The sequence below is a fragment of the Carassius gibelio genome, chromosome A7 (genome assembly GCF_023724105.1).
Source record: "Carassius gibelio isolate Cgi1373 ecotype wild population from Czech Republic chromosome A7, carGib1.2-hapl.c, whole genome shotgun sequence".
Classification (NCBI taxonomy): domain Eukaryota; kingdom Metazoa; phylum Chordata; class Actinopteri; order Cypriniformes; family Cyprinidae; genus Carassius; species Carassius gibelio.
Window position 1 is genome coordinate 15,887,736 of NC_068377.1, and position 25,900 is coordinate 15,913,635.

At 38.6% G+C, this 25,900-nt stretch overlaps 1 protein-coding gene across 4 annotated transcripts in view; it reads left to right on the forward strand.

The window, feature by feature from the left end:
- Window positions 1-24,429, forward strand: part of LOC128016667 (protein MTSS 2-like) — an 86,126-nt gene extending 61,697 nt beyond the window's left edge. For 2 of the 4 annotated variants that reach the window (XM_052601352.1, XM_052601353.1), the window contains 12 exons: window positions 7,817-7,901; window positions 8,524-8,615; window positions 8,918-8,992; window positions 10,556-10,713; window positions 11,329-11,436; window positions 11,546-11,643; window positions 13,396-13,528; window positions 15,408-15,482; window positions 15,781-15,930; window positions 16,345-16,521; window positions 19,375-19,540; window positions 20,015-24,429. In XM_052601352.1, the coding sequence (XP_052457312.1) occupies window positions 7,817-7,901; window positions 8,524-8,615; window positions 8,918-8,992; window positions 10,556-10,713; window positions 11,329-11,436; window positions 11,546-11,643; window positions 13,396-13,528; window positions 15,408-15,482; window positions 15,781-15,930; window positions 16,345-16,521; window positions 19,375-19,540; window positions 20,015-20,793 (2,096 nt within the window). In that variant the 3' untranslated portion in view covers window positions 20,794-24,429. The remainder of the gene's footprint in view (window positions 1-7,816; window positions 7,902-8,523; window positions 8,616-8,917; window positions 8,993-10,555; window positions 10,714-11,328; window positions 11,437-11,545; window positions 11,644-13,395; window positions 13,529-15,407; window positions 15,483-15,780; window positions 15,931-16,344; window positions 16,522-19,374; window positions 19,541-20,014) is intronic. The other 2 variants (XM_052601354.1, XM_052601355.1) reach the window with 1 other exon arrangement.
- The last annotated feature ends 1,471 nt before the right edge of the window (window positions 24,430-25,900 follow it).

Consider the following 25,900-nt stretch of genomic DNA (forward strand, 5'->3'; position numbering starts at 1 on the left):
CTAACGATATGATCATGCACATCTAGTCAGTAAATCTGGTTCCGTGATTACCGCTACATCACTTGCTTTCAAATGGAGCGGCATTTAATAGACAGAGCTGTAGATCACTGACAAGCTACACAATATCGCATTAATTATCGCATATGAATCGCCTTCGATAATGAATGTGATATTGCATGGCTTGTCAGTGATCTACAGCTCTGTCTATTAAATGCCTCTCCATTTAAAGCAGGCGATGGCTACTTAGCGCTAATCATGGAACCAGATTTACTGACTAGATGTGCATGATCATATCGTTAGATATATCGCCCAGCCCTACCGCAAACACAGATAGGTGGAACCCAAAGAACCGTTGGACATTGCATGACATGCTTGCTCTTTTTCATGTCCACATTCCCAACCCAGCACTGCTACTATTATAATAGTTACCTATTCTGAACGATTTTAAACTTAAATTGGGTCGGATCAACCCTGCTTTCCCAATAATCGCAATGAAGAAATTACCCAGCAGTGCATTACCTTTTATTTTCAGTTCATGTTTTTATTCATGTACTCTCCCTTTTATTTATTTGATGAAATTCACGCAGTGCCAGGTCTGACGCAGATTTCGGTGTCAGTAATTGTCAGTGATTCTCTGTGCTGCACTTTTGAGCATCTCAGTCTAATCAGAAGCAGTTTTTTGGGGGCAGAAGCTCTGAGGTACAGATGCATGCTGAGAGGGGAATCAAGGCTTGCATGAATTATGCTATTTCATGTGCTGCTGCAGTCAGCGTTTGTAGTCTCAGTCTTTCTCTTTCTTCCTGTTAGCTCTGCTTTTCCTGCAGCCTGCACACTTAAACAGCACAGTACTGTTCATTAACTGTATATAGTGTGTTTATGCCTCTTTTACGACAACCACACATCTGTCCAAGACCATACAGAGATATGGAAATAATATTTAGTCCCTTCATAGCTGTTCTTGTTTAATGCATAAATCTAACCCGATTAATGGAGATTTATGCTTAAAGTTGCAATGTGACATGTAATTTATTCTGTATTGTGACATGTATCTGAGTGAAATGGATTGAGAGGGGACATGGTTCTGTCTGTTGGTTGTTGATGGAGGAAGATCTGACTGCAAGCTTGTGGTAGACTGTAAGAAAGGTACAGGGTTTAAGCAAACTAAATGATTGGAGCCAGCCAAAAATGAAGTCATTTGAGATAACAACTAAAACAGCAAGCCCCGCCCCGCGACTGACAAAAATAAAATTGTTCGCGCGAGCAGAGGTGAGATGATTTCCATTTCATGTCAACTTTAAAGTAATTTAGTAAGAAAAAGTAAACTTAATCCAATAAATATTTATGATACGCTGCTTCTCACATTGTATTTTCTTCATTTGAGGATATCAAGATACTTTTTAAAGAAAAGGATGAAAATGGAGTGATTATAACATGTTTCAAGGCTTTATCCTGTCTTCAGTCATCCCTTGACACACTGGACCTCCTGAAATGAATCTTTTGTCCTTCGACTGATTTTGGCAAGGAAGTTAATTTGCCTTGGTTATGGGCTAAAAACAAATTTATGATCAATGGGATGACCTGCACTGAGGCATCAAACGTATGGCATCTCTACATGCTTGTTATGTTATATTATATTATACATTTTTGAGAATTAGTTTTTTTTTTCTGTTTGATGTATTAGATTTTCTTGTAGTATTTGTGTAATCAGGGCAATCTAGATGTCCACAAGTACCTGATGCAAAGAGACACAGACCATCCTGGGAACTAGGCCACCTTGTGTGGTTTACACGACTGGAACTTATATTCATACTGTACAAACAAGCAAACAAGAACCCACTACACCCTACATCTGACCCTTGGGACCCAGTTCTACATAATCTCTAGTTCTTATTTGTTGCCTGTATTTAAAACATGCTATCACTGTGACACTTCTGTGCTCAGTGTGAAGCATTAATAGAAGCTCTGTTCAGTAATTGTTTAGTATATGTGAGTATGTTTGTTTGTGTAAGGGCATGTTTGCATTATATGAATGGTGCAGAGAGAAGAAAGGGGGCGGGCACAGATCCGTCAGCGGATTTCTTGTCTCCTGTTGCTATGGCAAAGCATGAGCTAGAAGGGCATGAAGCAATAGGAGCAAAGCAGAGGATTCACTTGCATATGATTCAGGGAGAGTGGAAATGATGATAACACCATTACCTTACTGAGGTAGTTCATGAATAATTTGCTTAATGTGAAGGAGGTAAATCAACTCTGTTCTTCCTCACTGAATGATTGAATTAAGTTGAGGCTTTAAAATAATAATAATTTAAAATATTGGAATTTTTAAAGTTTATTTAATTGATTTGTTATTTATTTTTGATGCTGCATGTGTATGGAAATGTAATGAAATGTTTTTTTTCTTTTGTGGGTTTATTCATATACAGCTCTTGTTTGACAGCTGCCTCCTCGGTGATTGTTGATCTGTTCAGACAGCTCTGTTCTGTGTTTATTCATGAGTGTACTGATGTGGCTCCAGCCAGAGAGGTGGTTTATGATCTATATTTATACTTCTGTACTATTGGAGACCATATTACCACAAATGCTATTCTAGTAAAGTGTCAGTATGAAGTGAACATGATTTACAGTAGAATTCTGTAATTATGGTCAGAATCCCAGTGTTACTGTATGTTGTTTTGATTGAGATACACGTATAAAGCACCTGTATGACTATAAGTAGTCATTTATTAGTAGGAAAAAGTGTGCATCAGAGGATGTTGGGTCTGGTGAAATGAGGGCAGGAATGTTGTGGAGGTGGAGGCTGGTGTGTGTGAGGGTTTGAGACCTTGCAGACTGAAGCCTCTGAGTGACTTTTATGTTCAGCAGCTCAACGGGGAGTCATGAGGCAGCATGTGTCACACATCATCAGGTCTCGTGACGGAGAAACAAAAGGGATGTCTGAATTACTTCTAATGGGTGGTGAAGGGTTCGGCGAGTACTGAGGACATTGAAAGAAGAGAAACAGCTGGGGAGGGAAAGAACAATACAGGTGGAAAAAAAATATATAATAAAATCACTTTTAATGCATAATCTAATGTTTATTTGTATTTATTTTTCTGTGGTGGAAAATGTATAGCTGGTATTTCATTACATGATATTTAATAAATGAGAATAATTTTTTTTACGTTTTTGCCAATCCGGCAAATCTGTATGAATTTCTACAAAACAATGTACAATTTCTGAAGAAATATCTTTTTTTTTCTTTTTTTATGCGTTGCATTTGCATTTATCAGACGCTTTTATCCAAAGCAACTTACAGTGCATTCAGGCTACCATTTTTTACCTAACATGCATTCCCTGGGAATCGAACCCACAACCTTGCGCTGCTGATGCAATGCTCTACCACTTGAGCTACATTGATTGATTGGTACAATTCATTAAAGTACTTTATTATATTGAGTGAAAATGCCAACAAACATAAAAGTTGTAAAAATGTCATTTGATTTCAGCATCATTACAAAGAAATCTGCTGTAGTGATGTTGTAGCGGTGTCCTGTCATCCTGGTATTGCCCTGGAAACAGAGGAGAGGCTGGACAGTAGAAATTGACTAACTGCCCAAACAGAGTGAAAACACTCATAATTTGTTTCTTACTTGAACATTAGCAGATCCGTTTCTGTTTTCATTTCTTTACTGTATATGTCTCATTACATCTTCTGCTGTATATTTCCTATTTTGTGCCACTGCTGCTCAGCTGCTTCTGATGACCTAGGTTTACATAGTGGTAAACCGTTGCAGTACAGGTATTGTTATGCTACAAAGAACAATGGCATACACAATAATTAATGTCACATAAGCTGAATGTTTTTATGTGAATTGTTTTATAGTTTATGAGGGCACTGTCACTGTTGGCCTGATTTTACTATCTTAGAGCTGTTGTACCAAGTGACAGAAGAATTTACATTTGATTGGCCTCACAGCAGCCTTGATATCATTAAGAAAAGATACCTTTACAATAAATATTGATTATTGTGTGCGTTCACTGTTGTCATCTTCAGATTTGTTTTATCATGAGACAGCAAGTCAAGATCAACGATGATAACTTGAGCTGAGTAAATGCACCTCGTACATCAGCTATTTATTTGTAAAACCACAACTCAACATCATAAACATGACTCTCTCTCTCTCTCTCTCTCTCTTCTGTAAGTGCTATGTATGTCTTTCTGCTGGTTGTCAGCCAACTAAATGGCCTTGTTTATCCAGTTACTCTATTCAATTAGCTTCAGAAGCCACAGAAGAAATTCCCAACAGACTGATCTCATCCATTTGTGTCTCAGATGGAAAATGATCATACAGTACATGCCGACACAAAAACACACACACACAGTTATTATCAGGTGTTGGTGTGAATTTCTGCTAGTGTATATGGAGTGCACAACCGGTGATTTATTATGATGCACGGTTGTAGGGATGGATTGCTATTGGTATCAGCCATGATTGTAGTAGGTCAATTATTTTTCACATTATGGCCAGTAACTAATAAATGGCCTATATTCATATTTTCAAAAAATTAATTCTAAATAAATTAAAAATAAAACACACAACAGTCACATTTATTTATTTTGAGATTTGTTAAAAGATAAAGAGTATTATTAAATTATCATTGTTTTTAAAGATTGATTGATCCTTAAAAGTAAAAATAGGGGTAATGAGTGCGAACACTAAAATATACAACTCTGGAACAATGTACTCTACCATCATTTGGGGTCACTGTCATGTGATCCTTCGGAAATCATTCTGACATGCTGATTTGCTGCTCAAGAAAGATTTCTTATTATCAGTGTTAAAAACAGTTTTGCTGCTTCATTTATTTATTTATTTTTGTCACTTTTCATTCATTTAATGCATTCTTGCTGAAAATTAGTTTCTTTAAAAAAATTGTAAAGACCCTAAACATTTGAATGGTAGTGTACAGTATACAGTTTGGACAGATACCAATAAACAACAACAATAACAACAAAGTAATAATGTAAAGTAACATCGACATAACTTAGTGGTCTTGATATATTATGCATACCTAGTAATGAGATTTTAAATGTATATTAATTTGATATTCATTGTATTTATGATGCGAAAATCTCAAACTTTGTCTGGGCACTGAGAAATCGTTTAGACAAATACAGACATTCATGTGGAATATGGTAAATTCATCCACTCTTCTCATAATTTCTTGTGCTTGTCAACTTGCGCTCTTTCCACTCATCTTTTCTCAGAATAGTCTTTTTCACATTGTGGTGACTGAATGGCATGAAAAAATCAGTATGTGTGGGCTATAGTGGGGCAGTGCGGGTCTTGGCGATGAGGCCAACAGTAAATACAGTCTGCTGTAACAGATGGAGGCGACAGCACTCTGAATACTGCCCCTCTGTACAGATTACTGTGGTGACAACACCTTCCATGTTTTGATGTACATTTAAATTAAATAGACTTAAGATAATTAGATGAAAATTAGATAAATAAGATTGGATGTAGGCAGATCTCAATGTACGCCTGCAGACGATTGTTAAAATGGTAGGGTTTATTTGGACTAAATGAATAGAGAAGTCCAACATCTGTGTGGCATTGAGGATTGAGTTAGGACAATCTGATGAATAATTACTAGTAAAAAAAGGATGTCTCACTAAAGGATTTCAATTCTTAAGCAATTAAAAATATGTGAAGAAGACTTCACTTGCTCCTTTTCCATTCTCACACTTTCTCTTTCCAAGTTTTTGTCTTGTGTAATTTTCTTGCATTATTTTAAGGTACAGTGGCACTTTGTCATTAGACACTGTATCATCTCACTCTGCTCTGTCTTTGTGGGATGGATGGATTAATGAATGGTTGCTGGGCAGAACAGGAGGCATGAGGCAGGAATGTGTTAATTATGAATGGAGCTTCTCTTGTGGCTTACCGGAATCTCATTGGCGTAACACTATGTTTGTATGCATGTGTGCGCTTCTGAGTGTGTGTGTTGGCATGCATGCATGGTTAACTCTTTGCGCTCAGAGCGGCCATGCAGAAAATCTGTGTTCGTGAACACATTACTGTTTTCACAAAATGCCAATGGATAATAGACACAAGAGTCAAAAGACATGTCAATGATATATGTTTGTTCTATATATGTAGCCTACTATATGCATCGATATATTTGATTAATTGTTTTTGGTCTTTTGGTTTTAACAGTTACAATTATGTGCACATTAACATAATTTGTGTGTACTGTATGCAATGTATTGTGATTGTGTGCAAATCATTCAGTGCTAACTAGCTAAAAAAGCTAAAGCTGCATAGGAAAGAAAAATCACAAAATCACAAATCTCTTAAATCTCAGTTGTTCCCCATAGACATCAATAAGATTAAATGGAGAAGAAATAAAGAGTTCAGACCCTTATGAAACAAAAATATATTGCAGTATATTGGAAAATATCATGTAATATATTAGGCATATATTCTTATATATATTTATTTTTTCCAATATATTGCAATATATTGAAAGCGGCAATCATTTGTATATTTTGCAATATATTATATAATATATGTGTCATCAATATATTATTAAATGTTTTAAAATATATAATATCTTAGATATAAAAAGGGAAAATAATATATTACTATATATCATAATATATTTTAAGAAATATATTGGTAAATATATTTTCCTTTCGTAAGGGGATGCAAAACCCTCTAGGTGCCGTCTGAAATGTTCTTCTAAAATTAGCATTTTTTTGATCAGGCTCTAATATTTATGTTTAGTTATTTCACTTTAATGGCAATGTGTAGTTCCCTTTATATGCCATTAAAGTGAAATAACTCGACATAAATATAGGAGCCTGATAAAAATGCTAATTTTAGATGACCATTTCAGATGGCACTTTTGCATTTGGTATTCATATTGAATGGATTTGTATAATCCTCTACTCTCAGTTGTGTAAATTAGACTCTTGAGATATGAAAGACCAATGAAAGTAATAAAAGTACTTAAAATTACCTTTGGGTGTTATATGTAACCTAAATACGGGCTGAAGGGATTATACAGGATAAATACCAGTAAAGATATATGTCTATATCATTTTCCATACATGGTAAAACATTTTTGATCTTCAACCCAATGTTTAAGGCACATTACCTTTTGAGGGTAAGTGTTGATTTTTATTTTTTTTAGGGTGTGTGCTTTTGACATGGGACTAGGCCAACTCTGTATGGCTTTAGTTTGCCAGTCAAATTTTCACAGTCATATGAGATACACAGTGATTTTAAATGGTAAATGATCATTTGTTTCTTATATTGAAGGTCACGGTACAGTTAAATCTGAAGAACTGCTGCGGTTACACTTACAGACTTCTCAGTTCAACAGTTCGGTTCAGCTTGACATGTTTAAACACTTCGGTGAAATAATAGCTGTCCAGGCCACCTTCTTTGGAAGAAAGCACACTGCCTCTCTAAATACTGGGGTCAGGATTTTCCAAACGTTTTTTTCCAACCTGCTACTAAAAATAGTCTTATGTACACCGTGGCTACAGGTTACACGCACACTTTAGGGAGTCTTTTAAATGAAACCACTTTATTTGAACTGCAGCAAGTACAAATTACTGATCCATGTTAATAATAAATATTTGAATGACTTGAGCTTGCACACTCGGTGGTCTTTAAAACTCTAGTGATTAAAGTGCAGCTTACAACATTCTGGAGTGCAGTGGTTGTTTTCACCATACTGGTTTTGGCCATTGAACTGGAAGTGTTTCCTTTGTGTAATTTCAGTGATGTTATGACAGTTTTTTCACCATTTGTGTCTCCTGTAGGTGCCACCAGAGACATCGGATCAGCTCTGACCCGCATGTGTATGAGGCATCGCAGCATTGAGGCCAAACTACGCCATTTTACAAAGTACGACCATACTTCTCCTGTCACCTGCTTCCTGTGTCATAGTTTAAAAGCCTATATATATATATATATATAAAACACAAATACATTTATGCATATGATTATACACAACACAAGAACATAACAGAGCACAAACAAGAGCTAAACATTATTGCTATGAATTTGATACAGAACTGACAGAGGCGTGTCTATTACAGAGTTGTGTCTATTATGCAACACTGTTATGTACATGTCTCTCTGGATTGCTTGATTCTGATTGGTTGATTTTGGTCACTTTTCTTTCTTATTTGTTTGATACTCAGCTCTGGCATGTGCACAAATGTGAACATCACAACACACTATAATCAAAGATTCACTCTCAAAGTCTGTTGACACTGACAAGACAAGAGAACACAACAATACACACACTTTTCACACTTCATTAAAGGACATCTGCTGATAGTTCACTTCAACAGTCTAATGAAAGGATGCCTCAGACTCTAAGCCACGCTGTAAACCAAAGCCTTCATTTTCTCGTGCTCTGAACCCCCACAGGGTTGATGATATTTCCTTGTGAATGTTTATATTGGTCTGTGATTGAATGAGAACCTCTGACTCCTCACGATCCTCTCTTCGCTGCTCTCAGTGCTTTGATGGAGAGCCTGATCACCCCTCTACAGGACCGTATTGAAGACTGGAAGAAGACTGCCAATCAGCTGGACAAGGACCATGCCAAAGGTGACTAAGCACCTTTAAGTCCATATACACACTATGTCAGTCCTTACAAAGTAGACAGCATAAAAATTTTCGGTTACATTTTTTTTTTATAGTACATTTACTTACAAGTGTACTTACCCAAGAAAGCATTTGTTAGTATACGGTAGCTACATGGGTGGTTATGGTTAGGTTTAGGGGTAGGTTCAGTGTTAGTACCTACAGTACTGGTAGTTATTATCCAGCTATTGCAGGAAAACAGGACTGTAAAGTAAAGTGTTATCACATTTCGTATTTATTTATTATTATTATTTTATTTTTTACAGAGTACAAACGGTCTCGTCATGAAATAAAGAAGAAATCTTCAGACACCATGAAATTACAGAAGAAAGCCAGGAAAGGTAACACCTTTTTCACAATATTATTAAGACATGCTAAGCATGACAACAAATTTGGGCTATTTATTCTGCGAAATAAGACCACAAGCAACACATATACTAGCATACAAGTGTTTTGATGTCAGTTAAAGTAATGGAGAAATATTACATAACATTGGTCTATTGCAAAGCAGAAATGTGTTGGGAAAAAGTCAAGGATATTTTATTTGATGTTCAGAACAATCTGCTGCTGGTATGCCATCAGTGTTGAATGTGTTTTAGTGGCTCTCATGGTTGGCAATGGATGATGGTTGAATCTCGGAAGTGTCCTTAAAGCTGCATAGATTGAAATAACTAGAGATTGAGGCAAACAATGTAAGCAGCCCCCTCTGCTGGCCGAAGCGCAGAAGTGCAACTCTCACCTCATTTGCTAAGCAGTTCGTGTTCATATCCCAGCAGCCAATAATTTCTGCTTTTGAAGATAGGATGACAATCCTTTGTGTTACTAGGAAGACTCCATTGTTAAAGGAAACACTGCCTATTTCTTTAGTTAAGTCAGGCATCTCCATTCCTTCTAAGACCATTCGGTTTGATAAGATTACCTATTTGATTTTATTTTGGGTCCATTGTGCATTAAATCGTCATTTTTTTTTGCAGATTTTTACATTTGATTTGGTTGAGATTTGCCGTGGTGGTTTGGCTTTTCTGAAATAATTTGGCCGTGAAATGAGCTGAATTGCTTTCTAATACTAACCCTAACACAGTGCTCTCCCTCCTCTCTTTTTCTGCATCTCTCTGTTCTTTACTCTCTCTCGGATTCCCCCCACATTGTGTTCTCTCTCGTTTTCATCTACTCTCCCTCTATAGAGCTACAGGGTAAGTATGTTTTTTTTTGTTTTCACTCCAATCTGTGGCTCTCTTAGATTCTTCTCACCTCGACGCTCTGCATGGCCCTTTAACCCAGCCTCGACTCGAAAAGGTCCCAAACATGTCTGCCGACAGTTCTGTTGTCATCAGATTTAACCCCCACATGACATTTTGGCTTGACCGCTTGTAACGAGTGACTCAAGATCACAGCCTATTTCTTTTCTCCCATTGTAACACCTGAGGGTTTGCTTTGTGCATGATTTTGCCGATGCCGTCCCAGCATGCATGCTGCTTGTATTCCTGGAAGCAGTTCTACTGTGGATAGCTGACTTCGCCTCCTAAGCAAAGGCCGCGACCATTTCTAACAATCTAGTCTGCATGAGTTAATCTTTTAACTTCCTCTGGGAGGTTCCATGTGTTTCATTAAGTGTAGATGTTCGACAGTAGAGTTCAGAGTCGTCCGTCTACGTCTGTTGTGTAGCTGCTAGCCGGAGTAGACTAGTTCGTTCTGTTCTGTGTTCACATTACGTCCGTATTGTTGGAGGCTGGAAGAGAGAATGATTCTTTTCTAATGCTGTATCTTCTCTTGTGTTCTGCCTCCTTTCATCCAGTTGTTCCATTGAATCTTCTGTTTCGTCTCATTCTTTGGCCATTCATCTTATTTCATCCCTCTGCCTTTTTCTCCTTCTTTTCTGTTGTGCTCTCTGTTGCCTCCTGTAGGCCGGGGGGACCTTCAGCCACAGCTGGACAGCGCAATGCAGGACGTGAATGACATGTACCTGCTGATGGAGGAGACAGAGAAGCAGGCAGTGCGGCGTGCTCTAGTGGAGGAGAGAGGACGCTTCTGTACCTTCATCAGCTTCCTGCAGCCTGTAGTGGTACAGCACACCTCATTCAGCAACACTTATGTGAACTGTACAGCTGCTCAGCCCTTACACATTACTCTGTAACAAGGACACCAGTTAAAGTGTAAATGAAGTCTCTTATGCCTTGCGAGGCAGCATTATTTGATCAAAAATACAGCAACATTAGGAAATATTATTAAAATGTAAAATAACTTTGTATTTCTATTAATATATTTTAATTACTCTAGTATCATAATTTGTCTGTCTGACACGCGCTGTGAGAAATACGCGGAGCGGAGTGATACAAACAGTGAAAGGGTGTTCCTGTAGCGATACCAGTATGATACCAATATCCCAAGGTTCTCAGATTTGAGAACCAGAACGAACTGTTGTATAAATATTTATATATATATATATATATATATTCTGATTAATAGAAAGTAAAATTTTGTATTTACGGGTATGCTGGATATGCAGTTCACTCACTCTCACTTTTTTTTTTTAAGTGAAGGGGAAACGTTTCATCAAAGTTTTGTTCGTCTTACTGTATATACTAGTGTTAATGAGGAACCTGTCTTTAGATTTAAATCAAAAATGATGCTCTGTGATCTGATCTATGAACTTGTGGTTTTGTCCTTGTGTTGTTAGAATGGAGAGATTGCCATGTTAGGAGAGATCACTCATCTCCAGGCCATTATTGATGACCTCACCGTGTTAACCTCAGACCCCCACAAACTGCCCCCGGCCAGCGAGCAGGTGCACATGCTTCTTATGTACTCCAGTCACCGTGTAACATGTACAGTGCTTTACAGAAAAAAAAATGCCATTAGCACTAAGACTGCCTCTCTCTGTCTCTTTCATTCAGGTAATAAAAGACCTTAAGGGCTCAGATTACTCTTGGTCCTATCAGACTCCCCCCTCTTCTCCCAACAGCTCCGGCTCCAGGAAAAGCAGCATGTGCAGGTGAGAGCGAGAGTGATAAGAAATAGAGTCATTATGCTGCAAGTAATGTTTGCACACTTATTCAATCTTTATTTCTGGTTATAAGCCTTTTTTCTGCTGAACAGATTTGTTGCTTGGCCCTTGTATTGTGTTGCTTGGCTTTTCGTCGTTGTAATTGCTTTGAACATTGCTGTTTGTTGCAAAATTATAATATAATTTACTATAAAATATGGCATCTTGTACTTGCAACTAACTGCCCTGTTGGGAAATAAAGCTTATGCTGTGTCTGGGGATATGGTGGCTGGTATTTTATTGGTCTAAGCTGGTCTGAGCTTGTAGACTGTCTCGGATCAGAAAACAAGCCAGTTGATCATACCATTTTAAATGCATAGTTTGATCCATTACTCACCCTCAAGTCATTTTAAACCTATTAGTCTTTTAATCATCTTTATTCAAGCCTTTTTGAAGTGTTAAAGTTTTGGTGGAATGGACTTCAAAAGAGACAGGAATCTTATGGGTTTGGAATGACATGAGAGTGAGTAAATGATGACAGATTTGTAGTTTTTGAGTGAACTAAGCCTTAAAGGGCGTAACTACCTAGAAACAAGCTACTGGCTACTAGCTGTTGTATTTCCAGCCAGGTTATATTTTGTGAGTGTGTGTATATTTTGAATGCACGTGTGTGTGTGTGTGTGTGTGTACCGAGAAAGAGAGGGCTGCTAATGCTACTGCTGCGCTACACAATCTCACTGTATGTTGACATCACATGTGACCCCCAACAACATATTAGAGACAGAGGACTGCAGTCATGAAAATGTTGTTTTGAATTCTGTAAGAGCCTTGCTTTCAACGGGCCCAGCTTAATGCTTATTAAATCATGTTATTCATCCATTTATTCCGTTTGATGAAACATAGCAATTACCTACAATTATAATTAACACAAGTAGACTAAGGTAGCCCATTTAATATGATGTTATTGCTTTTATAATTCACTAGCAATTAGTTGTGTCTGATTAATGTAACTTCAGTGCTTTGCTCTCTTAACATTAGCGTTAAGAACATCGGCAAGAGAATTTGTCCAAATATTCCTGTGCTGTTTGTAACCCTAAATATGAAATGATTGCTTTCAAACTAATTGAAAGCCTTTTAAGATCACTTTTACATAGCCAGTCCCTGTGGAGTTCTTGATTAGACCATTAGTGTTTTGCTTTGGCTCCAGGGCCAATTAAAGCTTCCTGTTTTAATAGTCATTTAGTACCTGTCTGTGTTTGTTTGTGAGTCACGGAGGTTGCTTCAGGTTTGTTGGCTGCGCAAGTCCGACACATCTGAACACAACATTCAATCTGTGTCACACCTGTCAAACTTTGTCTTATGTTTTCCCTCTGCCCCCCACCCTGACCTCCATCCTTACCCATCAACCTCATCACTGCTCGAGACCTTGGTTTGTCCATCTCTTTTTCACTGACAATTGCATTGCTTCCCCCCCTCAAATGTTTGTTAATCATTATCATGTGATTTTTTTTTCTTGCCTTCTTCTGTCAACCATGTTCCTTACATCCTGTAAACCCTTGCCTGCTCATTCTAATCTTATGGGTGTGTTTCACACTTGTACCTGTCCATATATGACCGTACCCCTCCCTTGCACCCCGCTTCTCTGTCCTGTTGCACTTTCCCTTGCCCCTGCAGCAGTGTAAACAGCACACATAGTAGCGCCTCTCGATCCTCTGGTGGCTCTCAGACTCACTCACCCAGTTCATCCTGTCACTACCGCAGCGTTGCCCAGCCGCTAACAACCGCTGCACACCGCCTCAGCAGCGTCTCCTCACATGACTCCGGCTTCATCTCCCAGGACGCCAACGTCTACTCCAAACCCCCATCGCCCATGCCCTGCGATATAACCAGCCAGGTATTTATTTCACTATTTCTTCCTGCTGCCTTCATGGTACTTTTGACATTTTGGTAACATGAAGGTATAGAGCCTATTTTTTGACATGACAAAAGATATTTATGAAAAAAAATGTAAAATAAAATATGCATTAGACAAAAGCTCCATTAAACAGATCTGAATGTTTATAGATCTAGATTTATACAGTGCGTGGCATTGTAAAGACATTGTAAGTTAATCCCTCGAAGACTCTTTTCATTGTTTTAAATGGGTGGTATAATATTATAAAATTTTATATAATATTTATTTATGATATGTATATACAGCACTGTTACTGTTTTTGAATGAAGTCTCTTATGCTCAGCAAGGCTGCATTTATTTGATCAGAAATGCAGTAAAAACTAAAATGGTGAATAATTTGAATAGCTGTTTTCTATTTTAATATATTTTCAAATGTAATTTATTCCTGTGATGGAAACACATCTGTGTCCCTTCTTCAAACATGAAGCAACATTCCCTGACTGCATCTGAAAGATTATAGTGACCTCTTGTGGACAAGAAATATAAACCACTTCATGTCAAACTATTCTTAAGTGGGAAAATTGTGATAGGAAGTGGTGCAGCGCTTGAAATTTGCTTGTAAAGCATTTTATGTGGAACATAGGCTTTACAATATATACACAGAGGATGTGCTTTTTTTTGGAGTTAACATGCTACTCTCTCTGACCATGGACAGAAAAGACAAACACATGGCTGAGGTGTGACACAATGAAAGATAAGTGTATTGAAAGTCACCCATAGAAAATCCAGAAACACAGCAGCTAGTGTTCAAGATTCATGCATATCTGTTTTTTAGATGGTAGGTTAAGCACAGGAAAGAACAACCTATTGAGTCTTTTTAGCGTTACTTTTAAGTTGTAAATGTTGGAAATATTGGCATGGCATCGTCATTGTCAGTTTTAATTCTGAATGCTGTAACTTACCTTTAGCCTTAAATTTCTGAAGTAGCTTCTAGACTCTCTCTCTTTCTCTCTCTATTGTTTTTATTATTTAGTTTATTTTTATTTTTTTACCTGAATGTTTAGAGCATAAAAACACACCTTTAAAGTAATGCAGTAGATATGAAAACAACAATTAAATGGCAAAAATAAAAAAAATAAATAAAAAAATAACTATGAAATAAAGTGCTAAACTATACTGAAAAAATGGGATATAACTTTTAGGAATACAAAAAATCGTTACTTGTTTTTTTATCGTGTGTTTCATTGTGTTTCACATTAAACATCTATTTGTGTATGGAGTAATTGAATTTAAGTTTTTTTATTTTATGCTCTCAAAGGATGCATTTAAAAGTAATATTACAACATGTTAATACAATTAAAAATAACAGTTTTCTATTTGAATACATTTTACACTAATTTGTTTCAGCCATTAGCCTACTTTAGTCATAAATGTCACATGATCCTTCGGAAATAATTCTAATATGCATATTTGGTGTTAAATATTTGTTTTAAAATGTGACACTTTTTCATTTTTTTAAAGAACAGCATTTATTTGAAACTTTTTTTTTTGTAACAATTGTAATCAGCTGAATACATCCATGCTGAGTATTTGCTTATTATAAAAAAATCAAATAAATAAATACATTTTACTGACTCCAAACTCTTCTCTCCCTCTTCTCCTCTCCAACACTCATTCACTTGCCAACACTACATTTTCCAAGCTGAAGGACTTCAAGTCCTTCGGTTAAAACTGTTGTTAATTTAAAATGTGTTTTTCCTATTTATGATGTGTCCATTTATTGCAAGCAGTACCACTAATCTCCACAAAAATGAAACGTTGATGAAGGCCCTCTAAATGTTCCCTGCTGATACCCCATCTTTTACGGTCTCTCTTACAGAAGTCATCAAGTTCAGCGTCCTCGGAGGCATCTGAGACCTGCCAGTCAGTTAGTGAGTGTAGCTCTCCGACCACAGTAAGTATCAAGTACTCTGTCCATAAGACATGCATGTGCTGAAACTGTCAGTGGTGGACTGTTTTGGCTTGTCAGTGTTTTGTATTGTCTGTGGGACCCGTAAGGGTTCTGCTGCTGACTGGCAGGTTGGGGTCTTCTCTGGGGTTTCGTCTTTGTGCTGTCATCAGATCTGATCTTCCCTGCCACTCTCAGCATGTATCTGCAAAGCCACACACACAAAGGCTCCCATGCCCATGAGTAAAGGAAAGGGGGTCCCTTGCTACTCTGACGGTCTCGATCTTATCTCTCCATTCCGCAGTTTGGCCCGTCCTTCGCTACCTTCCGCCCTGCTCTCTCTCACACTGGCTCCATCAGGCCTTTCTCTGTCATAATTCCTGCGTCCCCACCCTATAACCGCTCCCCTGGATCCAACACACCCTCTCCCACATCCAAGGTTCCTTGCTGGAAGGTTTGTCTCCATTGGCAATTCTCATTGCAGTTTTGTTTATTTCCTCTTCTTTTTGTGTGAGTGTTAAATATGTGTCTCCTGAATAACACTTACTGACAGTGATTTTGACTTGATTTCACTCTGCTTGACCTCATTCATTACCTCATTTTGCTTTTAACACACTTTTTCTTTTGGGTGCATGATGCTGGTTTCAAATCTCTGGCTGTGAGATTTGCTTAACCGAGCAGACCACGGAAGGTACCTATCAGTTTATTCAAACAATGAGATTGGGTTTTCTCTAAAACACATAAGAAAGTATCTATTGAAAGGACACTCAAACTGCTGGATCGTGGGCCAGTCTTTTCTCTCTCGCCCCTGAGACCGTTGCATCTGTTGCTAGACACTGACCTGAATCAACCGCATCTGCTTCCTCAGGACTGGTCCAAGATAGGTTACAGTGAGCAGCCGCTGGCCAGCACACTTCAGAGGAGGAAGGAGCCACTGGATAGGCTGAGGGAGGCAGAAACATCTCCTCAGTCACAGGGGTATTCTGGGATGCATTCGGAAGACCACCAGAAGCCAAGGATGACCCCGGCCACTATCGCTGCTAAGGTGACTTTCACTGTATATTAAACATTCATCATTTGGTGTGGCGAAGACAAAATTTACCCGTTCGCTTTTTTTTTTAAGTGTGATTTCTATACTTGGATGAACCTTGAAAACGAATAAATTCTTAGATATTACTTAAATATTTTTATAATGTCAATTATGGCGAGCTCTAAAAATTTTTATCAGGTAGAAATTAATATTTTCTATTTCTAACTCTGCAAGCTAAAGTCTCTTAAAATGCACTTCAGTTTTGTATCATAAATAAAAACATTACAATAATATGTTTGCTTAAATGATTACAATGGTATTTAAGTTTATAATTTTATTTTAGTTAATTTTTTTATTCATTCAGTTTCAAGGATGTAACAATTCAGTCAACTCACGATTTGAGTCAATCAAATTTTTTTGTTGTTATTTTTTTTACAAAATGACATTTAAGACCAATCATGAACTAAATGTTCTTTTTTATTACTTGAACAAAATGCTGCACGTTTCTTTGTGAAATTGAAATGTAACACTATAATAATATACTAAAATAGCGCTTGCATATTATTGATCCTTTGTTGGTTTTGATTGCTTCTGTTGTCCTCATTTGTAAGTCGCTTTACATAAAAGCGTCTGCTAAATGACAGTTTAATTATAATGTAAATCTAAAAATCAAAACTAAATTGAAATTTTAAAACAAGCCCCAAATAGAAGAAGTCTCTTCATATAAACAAAATAAGGCTTTATCTGTGCTCTTTCCATTTAAAATGAGAGGCAACTGCATTTTCATCAAGATCCAAACAAAAAGATGCTTCATACATGCAACATGAGCAGTAAAAAAAAAAATCTAAATTAGATTAAATTTGAAGCAAAAACAGAATGATTTAAATTCAGTAATGTGAAATTTTAAATAAAAAAACATATAGGCAGAAAAACAAAAACGGCAGAGAAGCTGAATAAGACAGATTAACTCTCTGCCAGCAGGTGGCGCTTACAACATTTGCTTGGTTTCCGCTGTAAACAAAACAGCGCTGCACTTATGAACTTTAATAAGCATTATACAGAGGCAAGATGAAAAAAAAAAAAAAAAAACACCTAAACTTTTCTAAAGACAGTAAGTTCCCCTCAGACATACATTCATATAAACTCCTACCCTTAATTGAATCACAATTTGTTTAGCATGTCAACCGATTTGAATCGTCACATATTTGAATACATTTTCAACCAGGTCGCAGTTAACCGTTACATTCAATTTCATAGGATTCAAAGTCTAGGTCTATATACAGTGGGTACGGAAAGTATTCAGACCCCCTTAAATTTTTCACTCTTTGTTATATTGCCATTTGCTAAGTTCATTTTTTTTTCCTCATTAATGTACACACAGCACCCCATATTGACAGAAAAACACTGAATTGTTTACACGTTTGCACAATTATTAAAAAAGAAAACCTGAAATATCACATGGTCCTAAGTATTCAGACCCTTTGCTCAGTATTTAGCAGAAGCAACCTTTTGATCAAATACAGCCATAAGTCTTTTTGGGAAAGATGCAACAAGTTTTTCACACCTGGATTTGGGGATCCTCTGCCATTTCTCCTTGCAGATCCTCTCCAGTTCTGTCAGGTTGGATGGTAAACGTTGGTGGACAGCCATTTTCAGATCTCTCCAGAGTTGCTCAATTGGGTTTAAGTCAGGGCTCTGGCTGGGCCATTCAAGAACAGTCACGGAGTTGTTGTGAAGCCACTCCTTCGTTATTTTAGCTGTGTGCTTAGGGTCATTGTCTTTCATCTTTCCCTCGATTGCAACCAGTCGTCCGGTCCCTGCAGCTGAAAAACCCCCCCACAGCATGATGCTGCCACCACCATGCTTCACTGTTGGGACTGTATTGGACAGGTGATGAGCAGTGGCTGGTTTTCTCCACACATACCGCTTAGAATTAAGGCCAACAATATCTATCTTGGTCTCATCAGACCAGAGAATCCTTCAGGTGTTTTTTTTTTAGCAAACTCCATCGGGGCTTTCATGTGTCTTGCACTGAGGAGAGGCTTCTGTCGGGTCACTTTGCCATAAAGCCCAACTGGTGGACAGCTGCAGTGATGGTTGACTTTCTACAACTTTCTCCCATCTCCCGACTGCATGGGAGCTCAGCCACCGTGATCTTTGGCTTCTTCTTTACCTCTCTACCAAGGCTCTTCTCCCCCGATAGCTCAGTTTGACTGGACGGCCAGCTCTAGGAAGGGTTCTGGTCATCCCAAACGTCTTCCATTTAAGGATTATGGAGGCCACTGTGCTCTTAGGAACCTTAAGTGCAGCAGAAATGTTTTTGTAGCCTTGGCCAGGTATGTGCCTTGCCACAATTTGTCTCTGATCTCTTCAGGCAGTTCCTTTGACCTCATGATTCTCATTTGCTATGACATGCACTATGAACTGTAAGGTCTTAGACAGGTTTGTGGCTTTCCTAATCAAGTCCAATCAGTTTAATCAAACACAGCTGGACTCAAATAAAGGTGTAAAACCATCTCAAGGATGATCAGAAGAAATGGACAGCACCTGATTTGAATATATAAGTGTCACATCAAAGGGTCTGAATACTTAGGACCATGTGATATTTAAGTTTTTCTCTTTTAATAAATTTGCAAAAATGTCAACAATTCTGTGTTTTTCTATCAATATGGGGTGCTGTGTGTACATTAACGAGGGAAAAAAAAATGAACTTAAATGATTTTAGCAAATGGCTGCAATATAACAGAGTGAAAAATTTAAGGGGGTCTGAATACTGAATACCGTACCCACTGTATGCACACACTTTGAGCAACATCCATGTAGTCTGTGCTTGATGTAACTGTCTGTATGTATTGTGTAATGGTGCAGCATGGTGAGGAGGTTTCCCCGGCCGCTAGTGATCTAGCTATGGTCCTGACACGAGGCCTCAGCATGGAGCAGCAGAAGAGCAGCCGAGACTCCCTTCAGTACTCAAGTGGATACAGCACTCAGACAACCACCCCATCCTGCTCAGAAGATACCATCCCCTCACAGGGTAATACAGTCAAAAATACTCACGTTTTCAGTAAAGGCCTGTTCACACCAAAAGTGATAACTATAAGGCTAACCATATTAGCGTCCATAACAACGCACAATAATGCTTTCTTTATTACAAACACATGCTACAGTTGTGTTGTCTGCCCCTTTAAATGATGAAACGCTTTAAAATCAGGTGGATTCTGATTAGATATCAATGTTCTTATCATTCATCAGCTATGAAATCATTCTAAAAATTATTTTATCAGTATTGTTCCACTACTTCTTTCATAAGTTTCACTATACAGGTAACTGTGGCGTCTCTATTCTCTTAGAATTAAAATGATTTTTAAAAGTTATAGTTGTCATTATTATTATAGTTATCAGCTTTGATGTGCTTGGGCCTAAACAGATATTACGGATTATTATTTGAAGTTATAAGAACTGACGAGTTATAAGTGGGATTTCTTTTTCTCTTTCTTTTTTTTGTTAGGCTCCGATTACGATGGTTACTCCGTGAACGGAGACACTGAGGCTAACGGTCAGGCTGATTTCGATAAATCCTCCACAATTCCCCGTCACAGTAATATCGCCCAGAACTACCGGCGCATGATACAGACTAAGCGCCCTGCCAGCACGGCAGGCCTGCCCAGTGGAGTGGGCGCTCTGGGCGGACCACCCGGCGGAGGGGGCGGTATCCCCGGGACAGCCACCATTCGCCGAACACCGTCTACGAAGCCTGGGGTGAGGCGCACCCTCTCCAGTGCTGGCCCTATTCCTATACGCCCACCCATCGTGCCAGTCAAGACCCCCACTGTGCCTGACTCACCTGGCGGGTACGCAGGCCCTCCCGCCCGTGTGGGCAGTGAAGAATGTGTCTTTTATGTGCCGGATGATGCCTCTCCGGGAGCGCTGGAGTATGTGAAGGCCTCTCCAAAGCGGCTGAGCCTGCCTAACACAGCCTGGGGCTCAGGGGGTGTAGGCGGCTTAGAGATGAGCGTCTACAGCCAGCCAGGTGAAGAAGATCACCTGCTGGCTGCCAATCGCCACAGTCTGGTGGAGCAGATCGGGGAGCTGGTCGCCAGCGCTCATGCCTTAGGTGAGGGCCAGTATCCTTTCCCCTCACTTCCAAACCAGCCCCCACCGGGCCCCGAGTCCCAACCTGATCCTGAAGTGCCCCAGGAGGGTGAGGACATGCTGAGATCTATTCGCCGAGGGGTGCGACTGCGCAAAACCACCTCCAATGATCGCTCTGCACCCCGGATTTTGTAATGCCTCCCGGGGAGATGGGAGAATACATGTGAAGTAACACAGAAAATAAAATCACAATGACTCTTTAGAAAATGAGCTATGATAAAGAGGATTACAAAATTAAATGTTTAAAGTCATTGTAGAAAATAATGTAAAACAGTAATGAACAAAGTAAATGATATTATGTAACAGCAGGCCCAGGCCACTATAACTCTTAGCGTGTTCGAACACATGTTTGTCTTATTAACAGACACATCACCGCGGGATAGCTGAACTGTAGTGAGACAATTAACTACTGACGGAACAAGGGACCAGGATGTCTGGGGGTTTTTGTGGTCTCCTCCAGTTCTCCGCATGGTCCCAGTAGAATAACAGCCCTCCCCAAATGATGGACCCCAGGAATCAGTGCTTGAGAAGCTCATGGGATATGCGGGGACTCGTGCATTTCCTTGTCCTCCACAACGCTCTCTCCAACCCAGCCCTCACCTCCAGTAAAATTGACATCACATCCTGAAAATCACATGGTATCGCTGTTGTGTGTTGGTCTGCAGTCTGGAGGTGAGCAGGGCTCTGCTGCAGGTCAGCTTGTGGTTGCATAGATAGACAGGATTTATCTTTTGTTCGTACACTTCTCCCAAGAGTAGGAAAGGTTTATGTCAGGTATGTGGATTTTATAGAATTAGGGTGAAAAAAAAAACACCATGATAATGTGGAGCAATAACATTTTTTTTTTCTCCTTTGATGGGGGAAGGATTCAAAGATAAGCTTTTAATAAAGTTGTTCCTTTTTGATGTTCAGGTGTCTTTGGGAAAGCAGATGCTAGTTATGGCTTATTTAAAAAGAAAACGAGAAAGGATGCAGAGCACTTTTAAGGCGTAGTTTTGACCGTTAGTTGTCACTGTGGCCATACTGTGTGTGGTGAATGCTGTGAGACAGCGCTGTCACGTGCCCTGGTACGCAGGGAGACGAATGCGTGTAGCAATGTGGTGATATAAGAAAAAAAGAGAGAGATGGGATGTGAAGCAGAGATGGAGGTAAGAAAAATGATTTGGCAACATTTTTCAGTAGGATCAATTTGTTAACAGTATTAGTTAATTGAATGTATTAGGTGTCATGAACCAACAATGAACAGAATTTATTTATCTATGTTCATTTCTATTTATTGTAGTTCATTTTCTATATTTCGAGTGGTATAAATTAACATCAGCTAATGTATTATAAAGTTGGAGTCAATAAAATATTAATACATTTATTCAGCAAGTATGCATTAAATTGATGAAAAGTAACAGTAAAGACGTTTATAGTTGTTTTCTTTCTCTTTGTCAAATAATCCTGAAAAAATGGATTATGGTTTTTCACAAACGCAGCAAAACATATAATCATTTCAGCCCTGATTATATAAAAATACGAAATAAACTGCTTTGCCACTGCAATAATGAAATAAAATTTTAAAGTATATTAAAATAGAATAATAATATACCCCCCCTCCCCACCAACATTTGAACAGTGGCATATATTTATATATTAGCATTAACTAGATAAATTAATATTTTTAACAAAAGAAAAAAAAAAAACATTGTTCATGACACCTCACAACACCTATTGCATTAACTGTTAACCAGTTGAGTCTTATTGCAGAGTGTGACCAATGATCTTGAAAGGGAACTGGTTGATGCATTATATTTAATTTCCAATCTGAGCTTCTAAAATATTTTTCAGGAAATGTTCTTTTACTTGTCAAGCCTCAAACCACAGTCCCGTGATATATCTCTAGGAGGGGTGGAGACAATGAGCTAAGATGAAGGCACACACCTGGCTGACATTTTTTGGGGGACTTAAGAATGAACTTTGGATCTGCAGAGGGAAGAAGGGATGAATAAAGGAGGTGGAGAGAATGAACTCTGGGAAGAAAACTCATCCAGTTGTTTATGATAAAAGCATTCCACTGCCTGCTTTAGATGATTTATGAGTAAATACCTATGACACTAAAGGTCGCTGGTTGCCCTGGTTGAAGAAAAAACAATGCTCTGTGATGATACTGGATGTGGAAGTGATATGTAGGAGGTCAAAACATAGTTTTAGTCATGTAGTGTCTGTTTGTGAGTGACTTTCTGTTCTCCCAAGACTCCCTATAACCCCTGCGGTCATAAATAGTGCTGTTGCGCCAGACACTTGCTCCTTACTCTGTCTTTTGTTTTGTTTTTTGTTTGAATTATTTATTTCGCATAGAGCACTCTGTTTTAGGAATGCCTGTAGCGTGTTCAAAAGGAAAAAAGTATGTCTGCTTTGTGACAGTATGTACGACTGTGTTGATCTTTTACCGAAAACAGTGCCATTCCGGAACACCAAGGCCATAGCGAGAGCAGGCTAGAATGAAAGAACAAACATATGCATAAACTTCATAGGAAAGTGAACTGTGGCAAGTAGCTTCACTAAAAATAAACGTCCCACACAAATGTTTTCTTGCAATAGGATTCAAGGGGTGAGTGAGGAAACCATTTACAAGAGCATCGAGTTTGACAGCAAAATAGTACACTTTGCTAGACAAAGAGAGAAAGAAAAAAAACAAACATATCTTACTGTTATATATCCATACATTTCATGTGAAGCTTCATGATCTGCTTTATGTGATAAATCACAAAGATAAAGTTCTCAGAAGTTCCATCACAGACACATAAATGCAGGAAGATACGACAAGAAGGAAGACGGAGAGTTGATGAGAAGTGAAAGAGAAAGGAGACTGGGACGAGTAAGAGAGAGAAAGTCAAGGTCGTTGGAGAATAATTGGTGAAAGAATGAAGGCACACACCTGGCTGACATTTTTTGGGGGACTTAAGAATGAAGCATAGTGAAGAAGTGAGAGAGAGACACAAAAGAAAACAAAAGACACAAAAGCCTGATTGCAGGTAGTTGGCTTATTGTTGTCTCTTTATTGTAATGTCAGTATCTGCAGGTTTCTGCTCCTGAGGTCATGCAGTAAGATGACAGTTAAAAGCCCCTCGGAAGGAAACTACCAGTCACTTATGAGCTCAGCCTTCAGCGTCTCAATACACACACACAGCATGTTTTTTGGTTCTCAGGTGATTATACGCACATTTTCTCTTTGTTTTGCAGTGTTTGAAATGACTCATGTCATGCTCATTTGTCTCCCGCTGAATGTCATGATATGCTCACTATAAGGCAGCCATCACGACTCGGCTGTAAAAATATGATTGGCCTGTCTCTTATACTTGACATCTGTGAAGCTCAGGGTTCACAGTTTGTCCAAAAACCTTTAATGCCAATTCGTAACTATTTTATGGGTCTGCGAATTCATAAAGTGCAAACTCTACATTTGCATGGTTTAGTAGGTTATTATCTGATCATGCACCACAGGTTTAGGGTTGAACCTCATGTTGTTGTTTTTTTCTTTCTTTCTTAAAATTGCACTGTACACATACAAAATCACCACCTCATAAAATAGTAATGCCTTCTCGTGAGTTTGCGAACCCCTATAATTTTAGGAATTATCAGGGAAGGTTTAGAAATATATGTGCATTGATTATGTTTAAATGTGATTTTTGAGGGCAATATTTTTATTCTAGTAATATTCTATATTAAATTATCTTGACCATCTCCCACTCTCCCTTAAAAATTAATAAATAATAATAAAAAATGTATGTGTTCCATATGGATCATCTCTGTCATTTGAGGGGATTTGCCTGGAAAACATAAGTAGTAGCCTAAGTAGCACACTGGACTACTTAAAAATAAAACAAGTGTCTTCAGTTCCGCCTTTAGACTACATACTGTATGTTTTGTTGGTGAGCCAAACGAAAGCCAAAAAAGAAGTGAACTGGCTGTACTTTATATTTATATTAAGTAATAATTGACCAAATGCTATAGATTAGCGCACAATCAATGAGTATAATGTTAGCCTTAACGCAACTTTATGCCTTTTTGATATTCACTCTCGACAGCTGCACGCTAGTCTCATCCCATTTCCTTTTTCATCGTGTTTCACGTCTCTACAATGGCTACAGACAATAACTGATCATGTGCTGTGTGTGACAGAGAGATAAACTGCTCATTTGGCTCGGAACACGTGCAGCCTCCCTCTTCTTCATCTACTCACGCGCTGTTCCTGAGGATGCCCTGAAAGACACCCGTCTCCCACGCTCGGTTTAGCCACGACACCGCGATCTTCCCTCATTGTCATCTCCACTGAGCGAGCGCTCGTGGAGGGAGGGCTTGGCAACCGGGTGTCATGGAAACTGGGCCATGTGTCTTACGCCATTACTAGTTGCGAGCCTTCTCTTTTCTTTGTCGCTCCCAAATAAGGAGAATCACGCACATGCCTCACAACACACCCCAAAACATCAGGGTCCACAGCTCAAAACTTAAACAGTGAACTTGAATATGTTTCTTAAAGGGTTAGTTCACCCAAAAATGAAAATTATGTAATTAATGACTCACCCTCATGTCGTTCCAAACCCGTGAGACCTCTGTTCATCTTCGGAACACAGTTTAAGATATTTTAGATTTAATCCGAGAGCTTTCTGTCCCTCCATCAAAAATGTATGTAGGGTATACTGTCTATGTCCAGAAAGGTAATAAAAACATCATCAAAGTAGTCCATGTGACATCAGACACAACGCTGCAATGACGCTGTTGACGTATGACGTGTTTTCATGTGCGCCCGATAACAAAGATAACACGTCAGCAGCGCCAATGCAGTGTTGTGAACGCGCTCACAACAGACGTGGAAGAGAAGAAAATGCTGAATAAAGTTTTTTATTTATTTTTGGACTAAAATGCATTTCCGATGCTTCAACAAATTCTAACTGACCCTCTGATGTCACATGGACTACTTTGATGATGTTTTCCTACCTTTCTGGACATGGACAGTATACCGTACACACAGTTTCAATGGAGGGACTGAGAGCTCTCTGACTAAATCTCAAATATCTTAAACTGTGTTCCGAAGATGAACGGAGGTCTCACGGGTTTGGAACGACATGAAGGTGAGTCATTAATTACATAATTGTAATTTTTGGGTGAACTAACCCTTTAAGTTCATTCACATGTAAAGTATATATATTTTTGTCTCACCCCATCCCCTCTTTCCTCCTCTGACTGAAGTTGAATA